A 21,555-nucleotide genomic window follows, 5' to 3' on the forward strand; every position below is an offset into this window, starting at 1 on the left:
CAACTATAGAAAAGACACAGCCTCATCCATCGCAAACAATTCAGAATGCACAAGAATGAACAGAAAAGAAAGATGATCTGTTTCTATCACAGCAATAGTATTGACTGTTAATATTATGAAAAATATCCTTACAGGTGTTTTCTGTGCATATATAAGTTCATATATATACTTTTAATTGTTTATGCAAAAGTAGGTCAAACTATACAAAATACTCAGCCTGCTTTATGTATCGTATTTAGTTTTCAATAACAGTACATATAGATGTACCTTATATATATATAAATACCTTTTAAAGGTGAACTAAAATTTATTCAACAAATATTCTAACTAGTGGACATTTCATGTTATTTTGAATTTTCTGGTGAGTGTATCTTTGTGCACATATTTAACAGGATGAATCTGTAGAAGCCAAATTGCTGTGTAGAAGGGTATATAATTTAAAGCTTTTGATACACTGCCAAAATATATTCCAGAAAGGTTATACCATCCATCAGGAGTATACAAATACCCAGTAGGAGGACAGAAAGCTTCTTTTTTTTTTTAATTTATGTTTTTTTAAAAATTATAACATCTTTCCATCATTTCCACATTTCCCCCAAGCATTTGTACTCTGCTAAAATCTTTTACTTAAATTTTGACTCATTTTTCCATGAGGTATTCATCTTTTTGTTACTAATTTACAACGCCTTTTTGTGATCCTTCCACATTCCTGTTCTTAGTTTTCTCAACTATAAAATGAGGACAATAATAGGAAATCTTCCTCTTAGGGCTGTCACAAGGGTAAACAACATAAACCACTAAAGCACAGTAGCTAGTACACAGAAAGTATACAGCAAATATTAGGTGCTCTCTTTTTATTTTTTATTTTTATGCAATCGCATTTATTGATCTTTCCCTTTATGGTTTCTGGGCTTCCTATTACTTATGATCTCTTATTCTCAGATGATGTAAATATGTTATATTTTATTATAGTATTTTTCAAATGTTTCATCTATTGGCAATTCATTGTGGTCTAATATTTGGGAAATTCTTGTGAATGATAAGACAGTGCTCTCTTGCTCTGCTTCTGCCACCTCACTGCATACTTGGACTTTCAGGTACTCAGATGGAACAACATTTTAGTTTCTAATTTTTGAAAAGATTTTTCACTACAGTATTGTTTGTCTTATCAGTTAGATGTCTTTGGAAAGATAATGAGAGGAAAACAATTCAACTGCGTGTGCATTAACCCCTTAGTCCTAGAAGATACCATTAGTGTTCTTTCCAAATTTTCCTTCCTAATGAAAATGGCACATTTAAGAATGCTATCCTTAATTTCTATTAACTAATACTCTATTACTTTTAAACACTTATTTTTTAGCCAATTAAAAATGTGACATGTTTGACACATTCTTAACAGGATAATTAAACAGGTCTAATGGCATAAATCCTGGTATGAACTTTTAAAAAAGTTATAAGATTAAAAACAAAAGAAAATTTGTCAAAGAAAGTGAACATTGTGTCCTTTTCAAAGAAAAACTATTGAAAAATTCAGTTATCAAACGTTTAGTCAAATTAAAAAATCCTAACATATAAAAACACTATAAATGAAAGATCTAACAAATAAATTTTAAGTCTTACCTTTAAGCAGCGCAGTAAGTATTGCTACATCTATATCTTGATGTTCATCTGATCCAATGTGGAAAACAGTAATCTATTTAAAGATCAATTCATAATATTATGTCTTTATATTTTATAAGCTAAGACGTAAGGCATATAAATCACAAAGTAACTGCAAACTACTTGGCAGATATAGTTTTTTTGGGTCAGAAATAATTTCATTACAATCAAAACACAGAAAAGTAAAGAATTTGTATCATTTACCAAATAAAGTTCAAGTAGGGACTTCCCAGGTGGCACAGTGGTTAAGAATCCACCTGCCAATGCAGGGGACATGGGTTTGATTCCTGGTGCAGGAAGATCCCACATGCCGTGGAGCAACTAAGCCCGGGCGCCACAACTATTGAGCCTGTGCTCTAGAGCCCGTGAGCCACAATTACTGAGCCCACGTGCCACAACTACTGAAGCCCGAGTGCCTAGAGCCTGTGTTCCGCAACAAGAGAAGCCACCGCAATGAGAAGCCCACACACTGCAACGAAGAGTAGCCCCCACTCGCCGCAACTAGAGAAAGCCCACACGCAGCAACGAAGACCCAACGCAGCCAAAAATAAGTAAGTTATAAATTTTTTAAAAATTATAAAATAAATAAAATTCAAGTATATGCAAAATGTTTGGTTTCATATTATATTCATTTTTTAATATATTTTATGTCCATTACTAGAATAAGCAATTTATGAGCTAAGGCTATAGATTACTAATCTGAGTAAATCCTGCTGTTTCTTCTGCAGAGTGGACATTTACTCAGTTCAAGTAAATATACGTGTTCTTGAATGCGAAATGTTTTGTTGAATCCTTTTACTGGAAATTTATTTAAAATTTGAAACATAATACCATTAGAGAGAGGTTTTCATTTAATAATCTTTTCATAAAATAAAAGTCTATTGTTATAACCCCAATACAAATTTTTCAACTAACTTCATTTCATAGTATACGAAAATGAAATGCATGAAAGAAAACAGCAAATCAAACCATGTTATCATCCACCTACTTAGAGAACTGCTAAAATTTTTTGTCTCTGTAAACTGAAGCCCATGTCTAGATGACTGAAATTAAGCAACACTGGTCTCTATTTTTTTTTTATTGGAGTATAATTGCTTTACAATATTGTGTTAGTTTATAATGTACAGCAAAGTGAATCAGCTATATGTATACATATATCCCCTCTCTTATGGGATTTCCTTCTCATTTAGGTCACCACAAAGCACTGAGTAGAGTTCCCTGTGCTATACTATACAGCAAGTTCTCATTAGTTATCTATTTTACACAAAGTATCAATAGTGAAGCAGCACTGATCTTTAATTTGAGCACTCACTCAGAGGAAAATAGAGTTTTTTCCTCCAAATATATTTTAGAGAAGCCAATAATAACTCTTTAGAGTTCTTCCTTGATCCTGGACATAATCTACTGAGGCTTAGTTATGAAACTTTTCCAAAAATAGAAGTGTAATACCTGTCTCCAACACCATATAAAAACTATATTCTAGGGGCTTCCCTGGTGGCGCAGTGGTTGAGAATCCGCCTGCCAATGCAGGGGACAGGGGTTCAACCCCTGGTCCAGGAGGATCCCACATGCCGCGGAGCAACTAAGCCCGTGCGCCACAACTATTGAGCCTGTGCTCTAGAGCCCGTGAGCCACAACTACTGAGCCCGCGTGCCGCAACTACTGAAGCCCGCGCACCTAGAGCCCGTTCCACAACAAGAGAAGCCACCACAATGAGAAGCCCGTGCACCACAACGAAGAGTAGCCCCCGCTCACCGCAACTAGAGGGAGCCTGCGCACAGCAACAAAGACCCAACACAGCCAAAATAAATAAATAAATAAAATAAATTTAAAAAAAAAACTATAATCCTTCTATGCTATCTCTTAGGTTGAACAAAATTATAAATGACATCTTTACATGGTTAGAAAAGATTTTAAAATTTTAAATCTGAAGTTTTAAAAAAAGTATTTCTCCAACTGGGAATTCTCTGGAGGTCCAGTGGTTAGGACTCCATGCTTTCACTGCAGAGGGCCTAGGTTCAATCCCTCGTCAGGGAACTAAGATACCATAAGCCATGGGGAGCAGCCAAAAATTAATTAATTAATTAAAAAGCATTTATCCAATTTAGAATGTACTTTGAATGAAATAAAAAGGTTTATTCTGGGCCCCCCTGGTGGCGCAGTGGCTAAGAATCCACCTGCCAATGCAGGGGGACACGGATTCGAGCCCTGGTCCGGGAAGATCCCACATGCTGCAGAGCAACTAAGCCCGTGCGCCACAACTACTGAGCCTGTGCTCTAGGGCTCGTGTGCCACAACTACTGAGCCCACGTGCCACAGCTACTGAAGCCCGTGTGCCTAGAGCCCATGCTCCGCAACAAGAGAAGCCACCGCAATGAGAAGCCCACTCACCACAACAAAGAGTAGCTCCCACTCGCTGAAGCTAAAGAAAGCCCGCACACAGCAACGGAGACCCAATGCAGCCAAAATAAATAAATAAATTCATTTTTTTTAAAAAAGGCTTATTCTGTGAAATCTACTTACGAGCTCCTTTCTTTTCATACACTCCATCAGTGTTTGAAATAAATGAACTGCTTCACTCTGGCCAAAGTTAAATGTTTTTTTGATGGTTGAAATAATATCAGGCTCTGCTGCATCATGAAGATTCCTGAAGTAAGAGGAAACATAACTCAATCCACTGATTTCAAATTCCATTATTTGCAGAATCTAATATCAAGTCCTAGTGGATCCAGGCAAGACATTTAAAGATACTGTATTAATATTAAATACTTGACCCTGAGTGAAATTTTCTCCTTCATTAGACTCCCACTATAAGTCATAAGGGTGGAAAATGGAATGGAGTGATTTTTCTCTTTGAATTATTTCTAATTTTTTGTACAAGGCCATGTGTTAATGTTATCAGTTATACAATACCTTATCATGTAAGATATTGTATAAAGATAATTTTAAGATATTATGGTGTAAAAAGCAGTATTTTAACAAAATGTGTTAAATATCAGCACATTTGCATTTTTATCTCTTTTTCTCAATATGGAATATATTTACATGGCTCAAAAATATGATATAAAATATAAACCTGTGAAAATTCATAGTGAAAGTGTCTTTCCCACTGTCTTCCATCGGCCATTCCATCTCAACTGCTTTCAAGAAACACTATTACTTTGTATAACTTTTGAGGATCTCTTTCAATACATACAATTATCTCCTTTTCTTTTTTCCTACATAAAAGGTGCCATAATATACATGTTACTGTACATTTTCCTTTTTTTTACATATATATTTTGGTAATCTTTCCAAACCTAGTATACAGATTAAAACCTTATTTAACTACAAACTACTCCATTGTGCAGATGTACCATAAGTTATTTATCTAGTCTCCTTGATATAAATGTTCTATTTTGTTCCAATCTTTTACTGTTACAAACCACACTGTATTGAGTAACTTTATATATGTTATTTCACATGTGTGCAAGAACATTTGTAGGAACAATTATCAGAAATGGAACTGTTGGGTCAAAAGATACATGCCTCTGTATGTTTAACAGATCTTTGAAAATTGTCTACTACAAAGACATATTTTAATTCATTCCAATAATGTATCAGACAGGCTATTTCCTCAAGACTTAAGAAGGTATTTCCACGTTGATAAAACACTGAAATGAATCTAATATTCTAAAAACCACAGCCTCTTTACATAAAATTATTAAAAATATGTTGTAATCATACACTTACCCTCCTTCTTCTGTTTGTTTATGAATATATGCTAGTAGATCTGCAGCCCTGCCTGTTCCTTCACATATGACGACTGGAACAGGAGGACTTTCCTGAAGGTATTCTAAAACTGTGAGGATAACGTTTGGCCCACCCTCAAATATAAGTGCCACCACAGGAACACCTTGACCAATTCCTTAAAAAAGGTAAGAGATTAATTATGATATTAGGCAAAATTCAGTAATTTAATCTTAGTTTTCACTCAATCAAAAATAAAATGCCAAAATATAATTTCTTATAAGACTGTGTTGACTTAATTTTATGTCCTCAACATGATATATAGTCTGATATAAATAAATTAAATACTGAATAAATTACTTTTACACTGACTTTAAGTCTGTTCTAAATAACAAAATTAGAAAATCCAATATATAATGAGGCACACACTATGATTTATATATTCACTGAAAAGCAATAATTATTTTGTATATTTCACTACTTTAACTCGACAAGAAATTAAAACACCAATTTGGTTTTCAGTTTTTTAATACTTTGAGTTGAACTTCTCATATGTATTTGTTTTTAATCACTTTTAAAATGTCTATTTTTGATTCCAAATGCATTGAGACATTAATATAGAAATTAACAACAGAATCAGGACTACATAGACAGAACAGATCAATAAAATCCAAGACCTCTATTAAGAGTAACAAAAAATTCAGTGAATACCAATTTTTGTTTTACAATAACTTGCAATGCAGTGAAAGAATCCAAAATATAGGCATTCCCTAGTGGGGTATGAAGGATTCTAAGACATTCCTAATTTTTAGGAGATGCTATGACTCCATCATAATCTGAAAATACTGTTCTATGAGTTTGTATTTCTATTTCACTTTGTCATAGAGCTCACCTTCTTGGTGTCCTAAAATTATAAAATTTCTTTTTTTTTGAAATAAAAATCCAGATGTTAAGCCAGAAAGTTTGACCATGGTCAGAAAGGAAGATCAGTGTCAAAAATACCAACTTTTAAGACATATCTACCAAAGAGTGATACATACTCGTGTTATCAACTTTAAGCAAGGTGATTCTTACTTCACAATAAAGTATGTTTTTCCTCTTCAATCTTGAATTTCAAAGTCGTGTATTGGTATATATCATACATTAAGAATATTTCTGAATTCCTTGAGCTGCAGTGGGATTACAATAGCAACAAAGCTTCCAATGAACCTCTGTGGCTTTGGCTTTGTTATCTGAGTACCCTATTTAATCTCAGACTTCCTTTCCTATATCTTATTTTGTGTAAGGTCAGTCATTCCTGGTTGTTTTGTATGTTATCCTGCTACATAAGGAAATGAGAACTTAAAGAACAGTCTACCTTTTTTAGAATGCTGCTCGCAATTAATACAGCCCAGGATAATTTCAACAACAACAAATTTATAAATTCCCTTACTAGCATGAATTCTTTGCTGATTAATAGTTTTTTCAAGTTCTCTTCTCAGTCTGACTTCTGCCCCATACTTTCCAACAGTGCCATCATCCACCAGTATGAAATGGGAATGTAGATTATTCAGAACATTCAATTTGCTCAGAGGGTTCAATAAGGTTTGGTAAGGAGCAACCACCTAAACAATAGCAAACATGAGAGTTAGTGGGCAGGATTAAATTTAATATAAAGTAAAAACAAATTCTGAAATAATCTGTAAAGGCAAGTAGGAGGTAAGATTCTATTTATGCATAGCAACAAATAGAAAATGTAAAAGAATATATCAAAAAGCATGAGCTTTTAAGCAGCTGAAGATTATTCAATAATGGGTTGAACCACAGTATTATATTTCAGCTCTCATTGCAGAATATACCATATTTCATCATCCCATGCAAAGGAAACAGCAGCAAACAAGCAAATAAACAAACAATGTGAAGAAACTATTAAGTTATTAGTGAATAAAGTGAAATATATAAAGGACACTGAATAAAAGCAATCAAATGTCATATTGTTATTTTTCCAGTCATAAGTAGAATCTTTAAAATTGATGTTAGAAATGTAATTGCACTTGAGAGTGATCATTATAATTCAGTAATTCCTTTTTAATAATCTCTTGAAAGATATCTATAACCAATTCACATGTCTTTAACCCACTTGAAAAAAACACCGGTATTTGATTACTACTCTTACAGACAATACAATTAATTCTTAATAGAATGTCATCATTAAAAATTTTATTACAAAGACTGGCATGACATGGAAACGGTGTGAAATAGTTATACAAAAAAAGGCAGAAACAAGATGTATTAACACTACTTTTTGTATCTATGAATGCATTTTCGAAAGGGTCATGGTATGATCATGAATATTTTAGGTTGACTTCGCATTATTCTTGCTCTAATTTTGTTTATACATAAGTTTAAATGTAAGAAATTTTAAAAAGCACTCTTACATCTCTCCCAACAAGATCATTTCTGTTTTCAATCACTCCCCATGGAGCTATTCCGATAGTGCAAATCTTTCGAGATGATCTGGAAGCATGTTCTTTAAGGGCATCACCAACGTGTTTTGCCACACCTGTTCATACAAAATTTAATTCACTTTATTTGAAAGTCTTTACTGTGTTCAGAACAATCCTTTGCTCAATAACATTACAATTGGTGGTATTTTTCTTTACATACACTAGATAAAAGGCAACAAGGTCCAAAAGACAAACTTACAAAAGAAAACACAAGGACAAAAAAGAAAAAAAACCCCACAATGTCAAATCACTACAACTGCCTGAAACACACATAAAACTAACTTTTACCATGTTGTTAGGCCTAGTCTCCTCTCTTAGATTCCTCATGTTAACTGTAGCTTTTGTTACTGCTCTATACATCATCTAAAAAAAAAGAAGAGTATGGCTCAGGACTATAGGCAAAACACACACGCTCACAAAAAACTACAAAAGTTTTCCAACTGAGTCAAAATTGGGAGGAAAGTAGAAAAGATAATTCAAGAGGGCACATAACTTCTATCACTTGTTATGGACTGAACTGTATCCTCTCCAACATTCGTATGTTGAAATCCTAATCCCAGTACCTTAGAATGTGACTGTATTTGGAAATAGGTTCTTTAGGTTATCATGTGAAAATGAGGCTGTTAGGGTGGGCCCTAATCCAATCTGACTGGTGTCCTTATAAGAAGGGGAAATTTGGACACAAAAAGAGACACCAGGGATGCACATGCACAGGGGGAAGGCCACGGGAGGACACAGTGAAAAGAGAGCCATCTGTAAGTCAAGGAGAGATGCCCCAGGAGGAACCAAACCTGCTAACAACTTGATCTTGGGTCTCCAGAACTGTGAGAAAATAAATTTCTTTTGTTTAAGCCACCCAGTCTGTGGTATTTTATTACAGCAGCCCTAGCAAACCAATGCATCATTCGATTTGATTTTTATAATGCATTAGATCTCATTCCTAACATAGATTATGGAAACAGCACCTTCACTGTTCTTCCAAATGATGCCTTGCCTGTTTACAGTCTATTTTTAAAGCATCACTCAAGTGACCTTTGCTCTTGTCAACTCTCTGCTTAAAACCTCCCCTTCTCATTCGATTAAAAGTCATAGTGCTTATAATGGCCTACAAGGCCTTATATGATGATCTGTCTATTGCCCCTGCTATTCACCACACCACCCCACGCCAGGCCTACCACCACCACCACTCACCCATAACTTTCTGATTTCATCACTTGGCACTCCTTGCTCATTCCACTCAAGCTATACTGGACCTTTCTTACTGTTCTTCCAACACTTGCCACTTCTCCTTTAAATGCTCTGCCCCACATTACTCTTATCTTGCTCACTTCATTTCCTTCCATCTCTACTCAAATGTCACCTTATCAATGAAGTCCCCTCGACCATCCCTCACTATCCCTCCTCTGTATTTCATGTGTCTCCAAAGCACGTATCATCTAATTTATTATACATTATTTAGTTATCTGTTTGTTGTTTACATCTTCCCCACTAGAATATAAGTTCCATGAAGGTAAATATTTTATTTTGTGGAATGATATATTTTCAGCAGCCAGAAGAGTGCCTGACACACAATGAGGTTCAAAAAACAGTTGCTGATAATGAATTAGATTTTTCCAAGCTAATTTAAATAGTAACTATGTTTTACTTTGGATATTAAAATTAATTTGCCTTCCATATATCCAACTGGTATATCTGATAGGGAAGACTTAGAATGAAAGATTATAGTACATTAAAAATTAATTTGAAAAGCTATTTCTTACCAGTGTCTAGGCAATGAATTGCCATTCTTCTCTCAATTTACCAGTAGTCACAGAGTGACAAGAACAACACTTTGCTTTACAGTAGGGAGTCAGCAAACTTTCTTACAAAGGACCAAATTGTAAATATTTTAGGCTTTGCAGGGCATACAGTCTTTGTCAGAACCACTCACCTCTGCTTTTGTAGCACAAAAGTATGATACAAAACAATACAAAAACAAATGAGTGTGGCTGCGTTCCAATAAACCTTTATTTACAAAAATAAGGAGTAGGCTGGATTTGGTGCATGGAGCCACAGTTTGCAAACCCCTGCTCTAAAGCATATTATTCTTGGGGATTCCCTGGTGGTCCAGTGGTTAGGACTTGGCACTTTCACGGAGGGGCGGGGGTCCCGGATTCGATCTCTGGTCCGGGAACTAAGATCCCACAAGCCGCACGGCATGGCCAGAAATAAATAAATAAATAAAGTCTTAATAAAAAAAAGTGAATGATAAAGCGTATTATTCTTTTAAAAGAATAAATGAAAACCAAATACTTTTCCAGTTAGCATTTATACTTAGGAACTGTAGATTATTTAACAGAAGAATTGAATATATTTATATTCAGTGTTGACTTTTCAAATATCTAACTGATATTATGAAGAATTTACAAGCACACCAAATAAAATTGGTATAATTACCTGTGTTTACTCCTCCTGTTAAAATCCAGGCTCCGGTTGTAACTGCAGCTTTAATAAGACCCTTTCCAAGCAACTGTTTGATTCGTGGGTGAAGCTCAAATTTCTGCATGCCACCGTGTACAGAGATAACAAGTTTGGGTAATTCCATTTGCCATTCTTTAAGCAGAAGTTGTAGAATGACTTCAGGTTTGGTATCATATGATAGCCTCACATACTAATAAAAAAGATTTTAAAACAATAATTAATAATTGAATATTCATAGGTTTCAAAATGCAACATTATATGACTTAAGAAAAATTTTGTTTGGATCAGATTATTATAAAATAGATTTCATAGGCTACTTGCAATATATTTACACTTCTAGGAATAAGCAATAGCAAACGATTTTAAAGTTGGAAAATCATGCCGTAAGAGCTGTAGAAGCAGTGGCACTGTAATTTTTAAACTAAGACGTAAATTTGTTACTCTTTCTGTTTATATAAACTTAATTACCATTCATCTGATTTACAAATTTATCCACAGTACTCATTGCCTTGTTTAACTATGAGTATGCATTGAGTGAGAAGTGTTAAGGATAGGTATGATGATGGGAAAAGGGAAAATAAGAGAAGAATGGTGAAAACGTGGAGACTTCTACAACTCTTGCAACTATGAGAGGCAAATACTGAATTATCTGTTTGAAAGTTTGATCAATGATCTAATCCATTGATCAGAATTGTGACTATGCAGTAAATTACCACAGATTTTTTAATACAGATGATTGTTTCCTTCACTGGAAGTAACTGTGGATTTGACTCACAAATTACTGAAAATAATAAATTTTGCTCAGTATTTCAAGGTGTTCAGATGGAATCACCACTTTAATTTTTGAAAAATCATTCTATAAGAAAATAAGCTATCACATCTGAGGAGTAAGTTCCTCTGGTTTGAAAGATTAAAAAAATGATCTTTCTGGTAAGTGACATCACAAAATTTACTTGCTATGACTACTGTAATTCATTTTCTTTATCTAAAGCACCTATGACTTAGCTCATAAGAAATCTAAAATATTCAGATGTTAGAAGAAAAACACTTTTAATCATCTCTAATAAAGGTTCTTTGCAAAACAACATATTGCCAATTCCTGTACAAATAGAGATCAAACACCAAGGAAAATTATCCCAAAATATCAGAATTATATAAAACTGAGAAGACTCCAGAATCCCTTAAGAATGATTTGTAATGAGATTTGTTCTGTACTAATAAGTCTTTCTGCATTAGTTCTGTTTAACTCATTATTATACTTGGGTACATTAAGTAGTGTTTGGAAAACAATCTAAAGTTAATATTTTTTAAAAAAAGATTATGTTAGTAATAAAGGAGGAATTCCATTTCCAACAACGATGGACTAGGCTGTTTTCGACTAACTGCCCCTGGGAACTAGAGAAACTAGAAACTAGATAAATAACACCTGTTGTTAAGCTATCAGTGAGCTACCAAAGCAGTGACAACTTGTGGGATCAGCATCCAAGAGAACAGAAAAAATGAAGAGACAGGCCCAGCATTTGGCACTGCTTATCAAGTCAAGGCAGGGAGGGAGGCAGGTGGAACAATCTACAGGGTAATATGTTGATATGTCTAAATGAATAATAATTATGATTTGGAGGTTTAAAATACACGAAGAAATAAAATTCATGCCAACAAGAGCACATTAGTCATGAGGGAAAAAAAATGTAGTCACAAGTATTCTAAAGTTTCTTGCATTGTCCAGGAAGTGGTAAAAGTACTAATTTATATTAGTAACAAGTTATAAATGCATTTTATAGTATTTATTATAAGATTAATCTAAAGAATAGAAAAAGAATGTATAAATAAGATGCTTTAAGAAGGAAAGCTTAATAAAAAAATACTTAATCCAAAAGACCAAACAAAAACAAAGAAAAAGTGAGATAGTAGACTAAACTAAAAAAAAAGGTTCAATTCAACAAGATATAACAATTCTATATTCATATATGTACCTATATAAAGAACTTCAAAATACATAAGGAAATGATTGAAACTAATTTTCTGACACAATATTATTGTCAGGTAATAAATGTACATTATTAGGTAATAAGGTAAATGAAGAAACTCAAATACATGACATACCTTAGCTCTGTAGGAATGAGAACCCCCTTGAAAATTTATGACTCCATAAGCATCAGTTGGGCTCTGTTCTGTATGTTTTTCCACAGACCACTCTTCTAATGTCTGATTAAAATGGTCACCCAATTTCACATCTGAGTATTTCATGGCAAGACTTGCAGTAAAACAAGCATGTTGCTTGACCAAGCGACCACAAAAACACCTAAAGGAAAAAAGTAATAAAATTTTAAAAAGACCTTCTAAAAAATTAGTCACTGAAAAACCATACAAAAATAAATGAACTCATAAAGAGTATGAAAATTAATCTTTTTGATTTTAGGATATCAGTAAATTAATACCTTCACCATAGAATTAAAATAGTATAAATACATTAATATTTGATGATACAGTCTTCTAAATTTAGTTTGGGGCATCTACTTCCTACTGGATGGGCAAAACAGCATTGGAGACTGCAGAAAATAAGTGTTAAGTGAACCTGAAGACAGATCAATACAAACGATCTAATTTAATAAATGGGAAAAATTATTTTAATTAAATAAAAATGAAACAGGGCCTCAGTGACTTGTGGAAAATATCAAGCAATCTAATATATGTATAACTGGAGTCCCTGAGGGAAGAGAGATAGAGAATGGGGCAGAGAAGTATTTTAGGAAACAATGGCTGAAAACTTATAAATTCGGTGAAAAATATGAACTTGCATATATTTATGCAAGAAGTACAAAAAGAACCATTCTTAGGCACATCATAGACCTGCTGTTGAAATCCAGAATTACAGGAAAAAAAAAAATCCTTAAAATAGCCAGAGGAAAAAAAGACCCATTACACACAGGAGAGCAACTACACTAACGACAGCTGACTTCTCACTAGAAACCAACGGCTAGAAGACAATATAATGGTATCTTCAAAGCACTAGAATGAGAAAACTGTCAACTCAGAATTCCACATTCAGTGAAAATATCCTTTAAAAATGAGAGTAAAATAAATATATTTTCAGATAAACCAAGCTGAGAAAATTCCTCGCCAGTATATCTGCATTATACCAAATGCTAAAGGAAGCTCTTCAGCCTGAGTGGAAAGATACCAGACAGAAAACTTCCCATCTAGAGGAACAAATGAATAGGACTGGAGATGGTAAAACAACTCGATATATCTAAATGAACGTATTCTATGCACTTCTGTTCCTAGCCCACCAACAAGAGACCTTCTCAACTTCCTCTTGTCTTCTTTCATCACAGCTTAAAAGAACAACATTACTCTTTAATTAGCTGCCCAAGTAAGAAATTTAGGTACCATCCTCAAATCTTCCCTTTCTCCATACATCCACCAAATCCTATTGAACTTATCTGATTAATCCCTTCAAATATGCCTACTTCTCCTTCATCACCATAGCCAGTATCTTAATTCAGGCTCTCATTTTTTGCCAGAATTACTCCAAAAGTTTCTATTTTTTTCTCCCAATCCAATCTCCTCAAAATACCAACTGCTTTTATTGAGGGGAAAAAAAAAAACAAAAAAACTAAACATGCTAGTTCCCTATATAATATCCTTTTAACATGAAATCAAAACTGTGTGGCATAGTACACAAAGAGCTTAAATGATCCGGCCCTACTTATTTCTCCAGACTCAGATCTCTCCAATATCCATCTTACATTCTACAGCCTGCAGTTTCCTGACAGAACCATCATCTCTTTCACTGCCAGGCCTTCCCACATCCTGTTCTCTCCGCCTAAAATCCCTTTCCCTCAATCTTTACCTGACTAATTCACATTCAGCTTTAGAACTCTGCTCAGATACCTTCACTTGAGTTTCAAGCAGCTTTGCCTGAGCCTTCACCTCCGAAGTCTGAGTAAAGTAACCCTTAAACATAATGGCCTGTGAATTTATCCCAATGTATTGATTTTTTTCATACATTAGTTTTATTTTTCAAAATTTGTGCAATGGAGTTATGAAAATTACCTGACGAGTTGTTGACATATTTGACATCCTGGAAGGCATCTATAAAACAAGGTAAATCTATTACTTAAAGGGAAAACATTTTTTTAGTTTAAACTATATAAAATCCATTAAAAAGTACAAAACAAAGGAAAATTATGTATTTAGTTTAATTTTTCAGTAGATAGCACAAGTCATTTATACCTTAATTTACATGTTCAAATAACTACTTTTAAAAACTAACATGGTTTTCATATTTTAAATATAATTAGTTGTGACTTAAAACCCAGAAACCATAAGAGAAAAGACTGACAGATTTAACTACATAAAATATACAACATTTTTATGTGGCAAAAATATGTCACATAAAGTCTAAAGGTAAACTGAGAAAAAATATTTGCAGACAAAATGTTAGTTTTCCTAATATATAAGAGCTTCATTGAATCAATATAAAATAGGAAAATATATGAACAGATAATTCACAGTAAAAACAAACATGAAAAGGTATTCGATTAGAAAAAAAATTTTTTTAATCCTTTAAGACAATATCTTGGTGAGAATATAGAGGAAAGTAGCCTCGTATCTGCTGGGAGGAGTATAAATTGATAAACTCTCTATGGAGGGCAATTTGGCAATACTTATCAAAATGAAAAATGCAGACTCTTTCTCTAAGTATAAAGTACTAAGAGTGAAGGTTAAAAAATATCTACAGCATATGGGTAAAATGATTCATTTATAAGGTTATTCACTACAGAATTTTTTTTCATTCATTCATTCATTCGTTTGTTTATTTATTTATTTATTGTGGTGAAGGAAAGTGCAGCGTTTATTGTAAGGCGCCAAACAAGGAGTCAGGGACAGCTAATGCTGATAAACCCCAACAGAATTTTTTCTTCTAACACCAAAAAAACAGAATAGCTAAAATGTCCTAAGGGAATACTAAAATTATGATCCAGATATATAATTAAAAAGGATGCAACAATTAAGAACAAAGTGGTTATTGCCAAGATAACAAACACAATGAGATAAACAGTATGTATTTAAAAGGGAAGAGGGAGGAATAATACACATCTGCTTGGTCAGGCAAAGAGTATATCTATTTCTAAAAGGTATCCCAAGGAATAGGTAACACCAGTTTCCTTTAGGGAGGGGAACTTATAGTTAAGGCACAGTGGTAAAAACGAGGCTTTCACTTATAACTTTTGGTACCCTGTAAATCAATGATTAACCTATTCATATTAAATTAATTTTAAAATCCAATTAGTGTAGGAAAAAATGACCAGCTAATGGTGTTTGTAAATTAGGTCTCATATGGATGGCTACAGGCAAGGGTATTTAATAACAGCTTGAGATTTCTTTAACACCTAATGAGGACTTCTATTATTTCTACTGTAAAGTAAAATTAACAAAATTACAAGAAATAAGCTCCTTAATGATAATACAATCTATTTTTTTTTCAATCTATTTTTTAATAAAGCAAAACCGTAATTTTCTCTCAATGAAAGAACAACACAGTCTTATTTAGAACTGGCAGATCTAAATTCTAATCCAATCTTTATGAATTATTAGCCACGTGACCTGGGAAATGTCACTTATGCTCTCTGGTTAAGAAATGTGATCTTATCTTGTAACAAAACCTATCTTTAATAATTAGTAAGAAATACAAATAAATCATAGAATAATGATTGGAAGAGACATTAAGGTTATCTATTTTAATGATCTAAAAAGACATTTACAGAAATTACCAAAAATTGGGGGAATATTAAAGAATATTAAAAATGTTTTCTCAACAGTAATCAAATAAGTGCAAATTTAATACATATACTATTTTCTACTCATCACTTTTTCTTGAAGATGATGGGTCATATTACTCTAGTCAATATTCAGGCATTCTCATCACTACTGGTGATAATGTGTATTCTTTACTCTTTTGGAAAGTTTTTTGGCATTACACGTACTAAGCGGGAATAAAACTTTAAACACAAAAAAGTTTTATCCACTAAGATCTCCATTGTGACCTAATTTTAATTTATAATGCTAAAAACTAAAATAACTCAAACGCCCAAGAGTAGGATAGGTATATGAATTGTGATACATACACTAACAGAATATTAACTACCATTCTTATAAAATATCTATATCATGAAAAAATGTAATTACTATAATATTTTGTTAAAAAGCAGATTCAAAGTTTTACATATAGACTGAATTTAGCAATATTTTAAAACTAAAGCTATGCACTGAGAAAAGATTAAAAATAGGTGCAATAAATGTTATTAATAATGACTGTCTTCATGTTTTGAAACTCTGAGTATTGAGCCTACTTTCTTTTTTTAATGATAGAGTAACTTTTTTTATTAAATAAATAAATAAATAAATAAATTTATTTATTTTTGGCTGCTCTGGGTCTTCGTTGCTGTGCGCGGGTTTTCTCTAGTTGCAGTGAGCGGGGGCTACTCTTCGTTGCGGTGCGTGGGCTTCTCATTGCGGTGGCTTCTCTTGTTGTGGAGCACGGTCTCTAGGCGCACGGGCTTCAGTAGCTGTGGCTCGCAGGCTCTACAGTGGAGGCTCAGTAGTTGGGGCACACGGGCTTAGTTGCTCCGCGGCATGTGGCATCTTCCCGGACCAGGGATCAAACCCGTGTCCCCTGCATTGGCAGGTGGATTCTTAACCACTGCGCCACCAGGGAAGCCCCTGAGCCTACTTTCTGCATCTCAAAAGTTTCCAAAAGTTATCATGCACATTCCTCTTATAATGGAAATCTGTTTAAGTGAGAGATATATTCAAAATAGGTATTTTTTGCTGTTAAATAAAAGATAAATGTTGAATTCAAACAGCAGGTTTATGTAATGTAACAAACAAAAGGTTTAGAAATTCTATTCAACAAATATTTACCGAAAACTCACTATGGACAATAATGGTGACAGGTGCTATAATTTAAAATACATCAGTTAATAAAAGATTACCTACTTGGCTGTATTTTCATAAGGGCCATATAGCAAATGGAAGTAAAAGTTGCAGAGAAGATAACTACATAGAAAACAAGGTTTAATAGGAGACAGGAAAGGTAAGAAAACTAAAAATCCTTGTAAATGCCTTTTTCAATTAATTTTTCCTAAGTGCCTGTGAAAAGAGGTGCTCTGTAGGCCAGAAAATAACTATATTTTTGATTTACCCTTTTAAGCTTCTTGCTATTTTTAGGTCTCAAGAAAAAGAAAAAAATTAGGAAAAATGTTTCTTCAATAAATACCTCAACAGGTCTTTTTCTTGAATTCTAACTACTGTCCTTTACTTAAAATTTTTCCTATTATCAAAGCCATTTTAAAGACCAAAAGACAATCAGAGATGCCAACAGAATCTCTGGTGATAGGTTTTCCAATAAGTGCTCATTATAGCTATATTTTGGCAAACAAAAACAGCAACTATTAGGTTCATATTGGTTTCTTCAGCATAAACCATAGTGTTGGGTACTCAGTAGATGCCCATTAAACCAATACACAAACTTTTTTAAGTTCTCAGTATCAGTGAATCAATTAAAAAAGAGAGCCTTAACTGTCTTTGTAATACACTAGTATGATATGGGGGAGATTAGGGATGGAGCAACACTTTGAAGAAGCGGTTTTATGTTGTGAAATGTCATTAAGAACTCCAGAATACTGATATTTTGCTAATGATAGCTCCTTCTCCTAATCCTAAAAGAATAATTAACAGTAAACACAAAAGTTAACAGTAACTACAAATAATAATCTAAATTTTTAATATATAAATAGCAATATAATTTACATCTAAATTTCTAGAAGAGGGACTTCCTTGGTGGTCCAGTGGTAAAGAATCCGCATTCCAATGCGGGTTCAATCCCTGGTCAGGGAACTAAGATTCCCACATGCCGCGGGGCAACTAAGCCCACGCACAACAAGAGAGCCCGCGCACCGCAACTACGGAGCCCATGCACCCTGGAGCCCTCGTGCCACAACTAGAGACAAAAATCCCACACACCGCAACTCAAGAGAAGCCCAAGTGTCGCAACAAAGAGACCGTGCTCCGTAATGAAAGATCCTGCATGCCTCAACGATGATCCTGTGTGCCGCAATTAAGACCCAAAGTAGCCAAAAATATAAGGTAGGTAGGTAGGTAAATAAATAAATAAATAAATTTACTTATTTAATAAAACTAAATAAATTAATAAAAAACTAAATAAATAAATAAATTTACTTATTTAATAAAATTATTTATTTATTTCTAGAAGAACCCAGAAGAAAGAGAAGTATGCTTACCTGTGAGGGTCTTTTGAACTTGGTATAATGTATACACATTCCCTCTTGGTCAAAGTGCTTTCTATCCAGGATTTCTGGGACTAAAACAGAAAGTTTAAAAAAGATGGTTTATAAATTAACCAACAAATATTACAAGGAAAAATTTAATGATAAATACATGAAAATAATTCAATTTTTAATTCACTAAATATTTACTATATACAACATGTTTACTGATGACAGCACACCTAAAATATTAGAATCATTCCATTTAAGTCCAGTGAGATTGAGACTACTAAATCAACAGTACTATGCAGATACTGTGGCTTCAAATAACCAGAGAGGAGGGAAATCGAGTTTCAGCCAAAAACCTCAAGAGGGGCTGGTATGATCCTGGGAAGTGGATCATTTTAAGGCCAATTAAAAGTGACCGTTACATTCAACTAAAAATAAAATAAAACCTAGTAATAGCTATACTCTGTTTCTAAGACAAATATCTAAAGCATAGGGCATGGAATGGCTAATGGTACAGGGATAGAAAGAGATATCAAGCAAATTCTAATCAAAAGAATGACAATACTAAAAAAAATAAATGCTAAACATCAATAGGGATAGTGCAGGTTATTTATTACATGATTTCAAATATCTGATTCACCAGACTACAACAATCTTAAATATGAATCACCAAATAAAGTAGTCTCAAGATGCATAAAGCAAAAACATCAATACGGAGAATAAGACAAATCTAGGATGACAATGGAAGATTAACACATTTCTGTCAATTACTGTAAACCTGAAATAATTTCAAATTTAAAGGTTTTTTTTAAATTACTTTTTATACCACCACTTAAGCTTCTGCCTGGATCCCTAGACTCTGTATCCTGCTATTGGTGATTGATTAAAAAGGGATGAGGTGGACTTCCCTGGTGGCTCGGTGGTTAAGAATCCACCTGCCAATGCAGGGGACAGGGGTTCGAGCCCTGGTCTGGGAAGATCCCACATGCCGCGGAGCACATAAGCCCGTGCACCACAACTACTGAGCCTGCACTCTAGAGCTTGCACGCCACAACTACTGAAGCCCACGCACCTAGAGCCCATGCTCTGCAACAAGAGAAGCCACCACAATGAGAAGCCCGTGCACAGCAACAGAGTAGCCCCTGCTCACTGCAACTAGAGAAAGCCCGCACACAGCAATGAAGACCCAAGGCAGTCAAAAATAAAATAAAATAAAATAAATAAATAAATTTATTTTTTTAAAAAAGGGATGAGGCATCACATACTGAGATAGGTGAAACTCCATAAATTCGGACTGAGTAGATTGAAGATCTTGAGCTTCAACCTCCACATAATATATATATTAGACATATAGATAAATATTAGATATCTAATATATCTATAGATATTAGATATATATTAAATATAGATATTAGCATGCTCTCTCTCTCTCAAAATCTCTCCCCCCCATCACCCTCTCTCTTACCAGTACAGTACAAAACGGAAGAGCCTGTATTCCAAAAAGAAACCTCTAGGGAATTCCCTGGGGGTCCATTGGTTAGGATTCTGTGCTTCCACTGCAGGGGGGCATGGGTTCGATCCCTGGGTGGGGAACTAAGATCCTGCAAGCCACCACCTTCTTTTTCTAACTAAAGTCTGGTAGTACTCCTTTGAAGAATCTGCTTCCCTACATACTCCTCAGGGGGGGGGAAAAAAAAAAAAAGGAATCTCTCCAGCTTTACTGTACTAGGAATACACCTAGCAAACCCAACCCTGATTCAATCCAATTCCCCACCTATTCCATAACTGCCTATATTAATATGACTACAGAAAAAAACAAACAAAACAACACCCTCTGGTTTGACTTTAAAACCATGACCACAAACCTCAAATGTCCCTTAATGATGCCCAACAGTCACACCATATTTCCCTGGTCCATTTTCTCATTCTTCTGTATGATTTCACACCATCTCCTCCTCTCCTCAAACCTCCAACCCTCCTTCACCATTCTTACTCTCAACTGATGACCTACTTCCCATTTCACTCAGAAAACTGAGCAGCAAGAAGAGAACTTCTACAAATTTCTACCACATCTGTCCACCAATGAGTATCTATACCCACACATTCTGCCTTCCTTCCTGTGACTGACTGTGTTCCTATTTAAGTCTAATCACTCCTCTCGTGCTCTAGACCCCATACCCTTACTAACTCTCCACCAGTTCTCCCTGATTTTTTCCCCTTCTTTATTAACTTATTCCTATCAGCACGCAACATGCTATTATTCTGCCCATTTTAAACACAACAAACTTTGCATGACTCCACTTGCTCCTCAAGCTAACACATAATGTTTCCGCTTCCATCTACAGTAAAGATCATTGGAAAAAGTGTTTCCCTCTTTTCTTCTCCTCCTACACTTTCTAAAACCCACTCCAGTCAGACTTTCAAGGCAAGCACTCTCCTGAAATAAGTTTCAACAAGATCACCGATGATTTTCTCTAAATCCAAAGGTCAACTTTCAGGACTCACCTTCATTGATATATCAGCAGCATTTAACAAAATCAATCATTCTCATCTTCTTAAAACATTTTCATCAGTTAGTTTGATTTTCTTCCCTTCACTGGCCACTCCATTTATATCCTTGCTGACTTCTCCTCTTCTCCTCAATCTTTAGACTTCTTTTTTCCAATTATATTCACTCAGACTTTGGACTTCTTTTTTCCGGTTATATTCACTCAGACTTTGGACTTTTTTCCAGTTATATTCACTCTTCTAGTGCTCACATCCACTTGCCATCAATACACTGGATGACTCTCTAATTTGCATTTCCATGTCAGATTTTTCTCTGAACTCCATGCTCACATATCCAACTGCCTACTTAACAGTTTCATTTTGATGTCTAACAGGCATCTCAAATGTAACATGGCCAAAAATGAGCTCATCTT

The 21,555-nt window shown here is 34.3% G+C and overlaps 1 protein-coding gene across 1 annotated transcript in view; it reads right to left on the reverse strand.

Annotated features, from left to right (window-relative positions):
- TRPM7 (transient receptor potential cation channel subfamily M member 7) overlaps positions 1–21,555 on the reverse strand; it is a 111,984-nt gene that overhangs the window by 68,334 nt on the left and 22,095 nt on the right. The window contains exons 2-10 of the mRNA XM_068551508.1: positions 18,641–18,720; positions 14,391–14,429; positions 12,438–12,636; positions 10,311–10,524; positions 7,806–7,930; positions 6,821–6,992; positions 5,392–5,566; positions 4,183–4,306; positions 1,621–1,693 (exon numbers count right to left, since the gene is read on the reverse strand). Of these exons, the coding sequence (XP_068407609.1) occupies positions 1,621–1,693; positions 4,183–4,306; positions 5,392–5,566; positions 6,821–6,992; positions 7,806–7,930; positions 10,311–10,524; positions 12,438–12,636; positions 14,391–14,429; positions 18,641–18,720 (1,201 nt within the window). The remainder of the gene's footprint in view (positions 1–1,620; positions 1,694–4,182; positions 4,307–5,391; positions 5,567–6,820; positions 6,993–7,805; positions 7,931–10,310; positions 10,525–12,437; positions 12,637–14,390; positions 14,430–18,640; positions 18,721–21,555) is intronic.

This window comes from Eschrichtius robustus, chromosome 1 (assembly GCF_028021215.1).
Source record: "Eschrichtius robustus isolate mEscRob2 chromosome 1, mEscRob2.pri, whole genome shotgun sequence".
Taxonomy (NCBI): Eukaryota; Metazoa; Chordata; class Mammalia; order Artiodactyla; family Eschrichtiidae; genus Eschrichtius; species Eschrichtius robustus.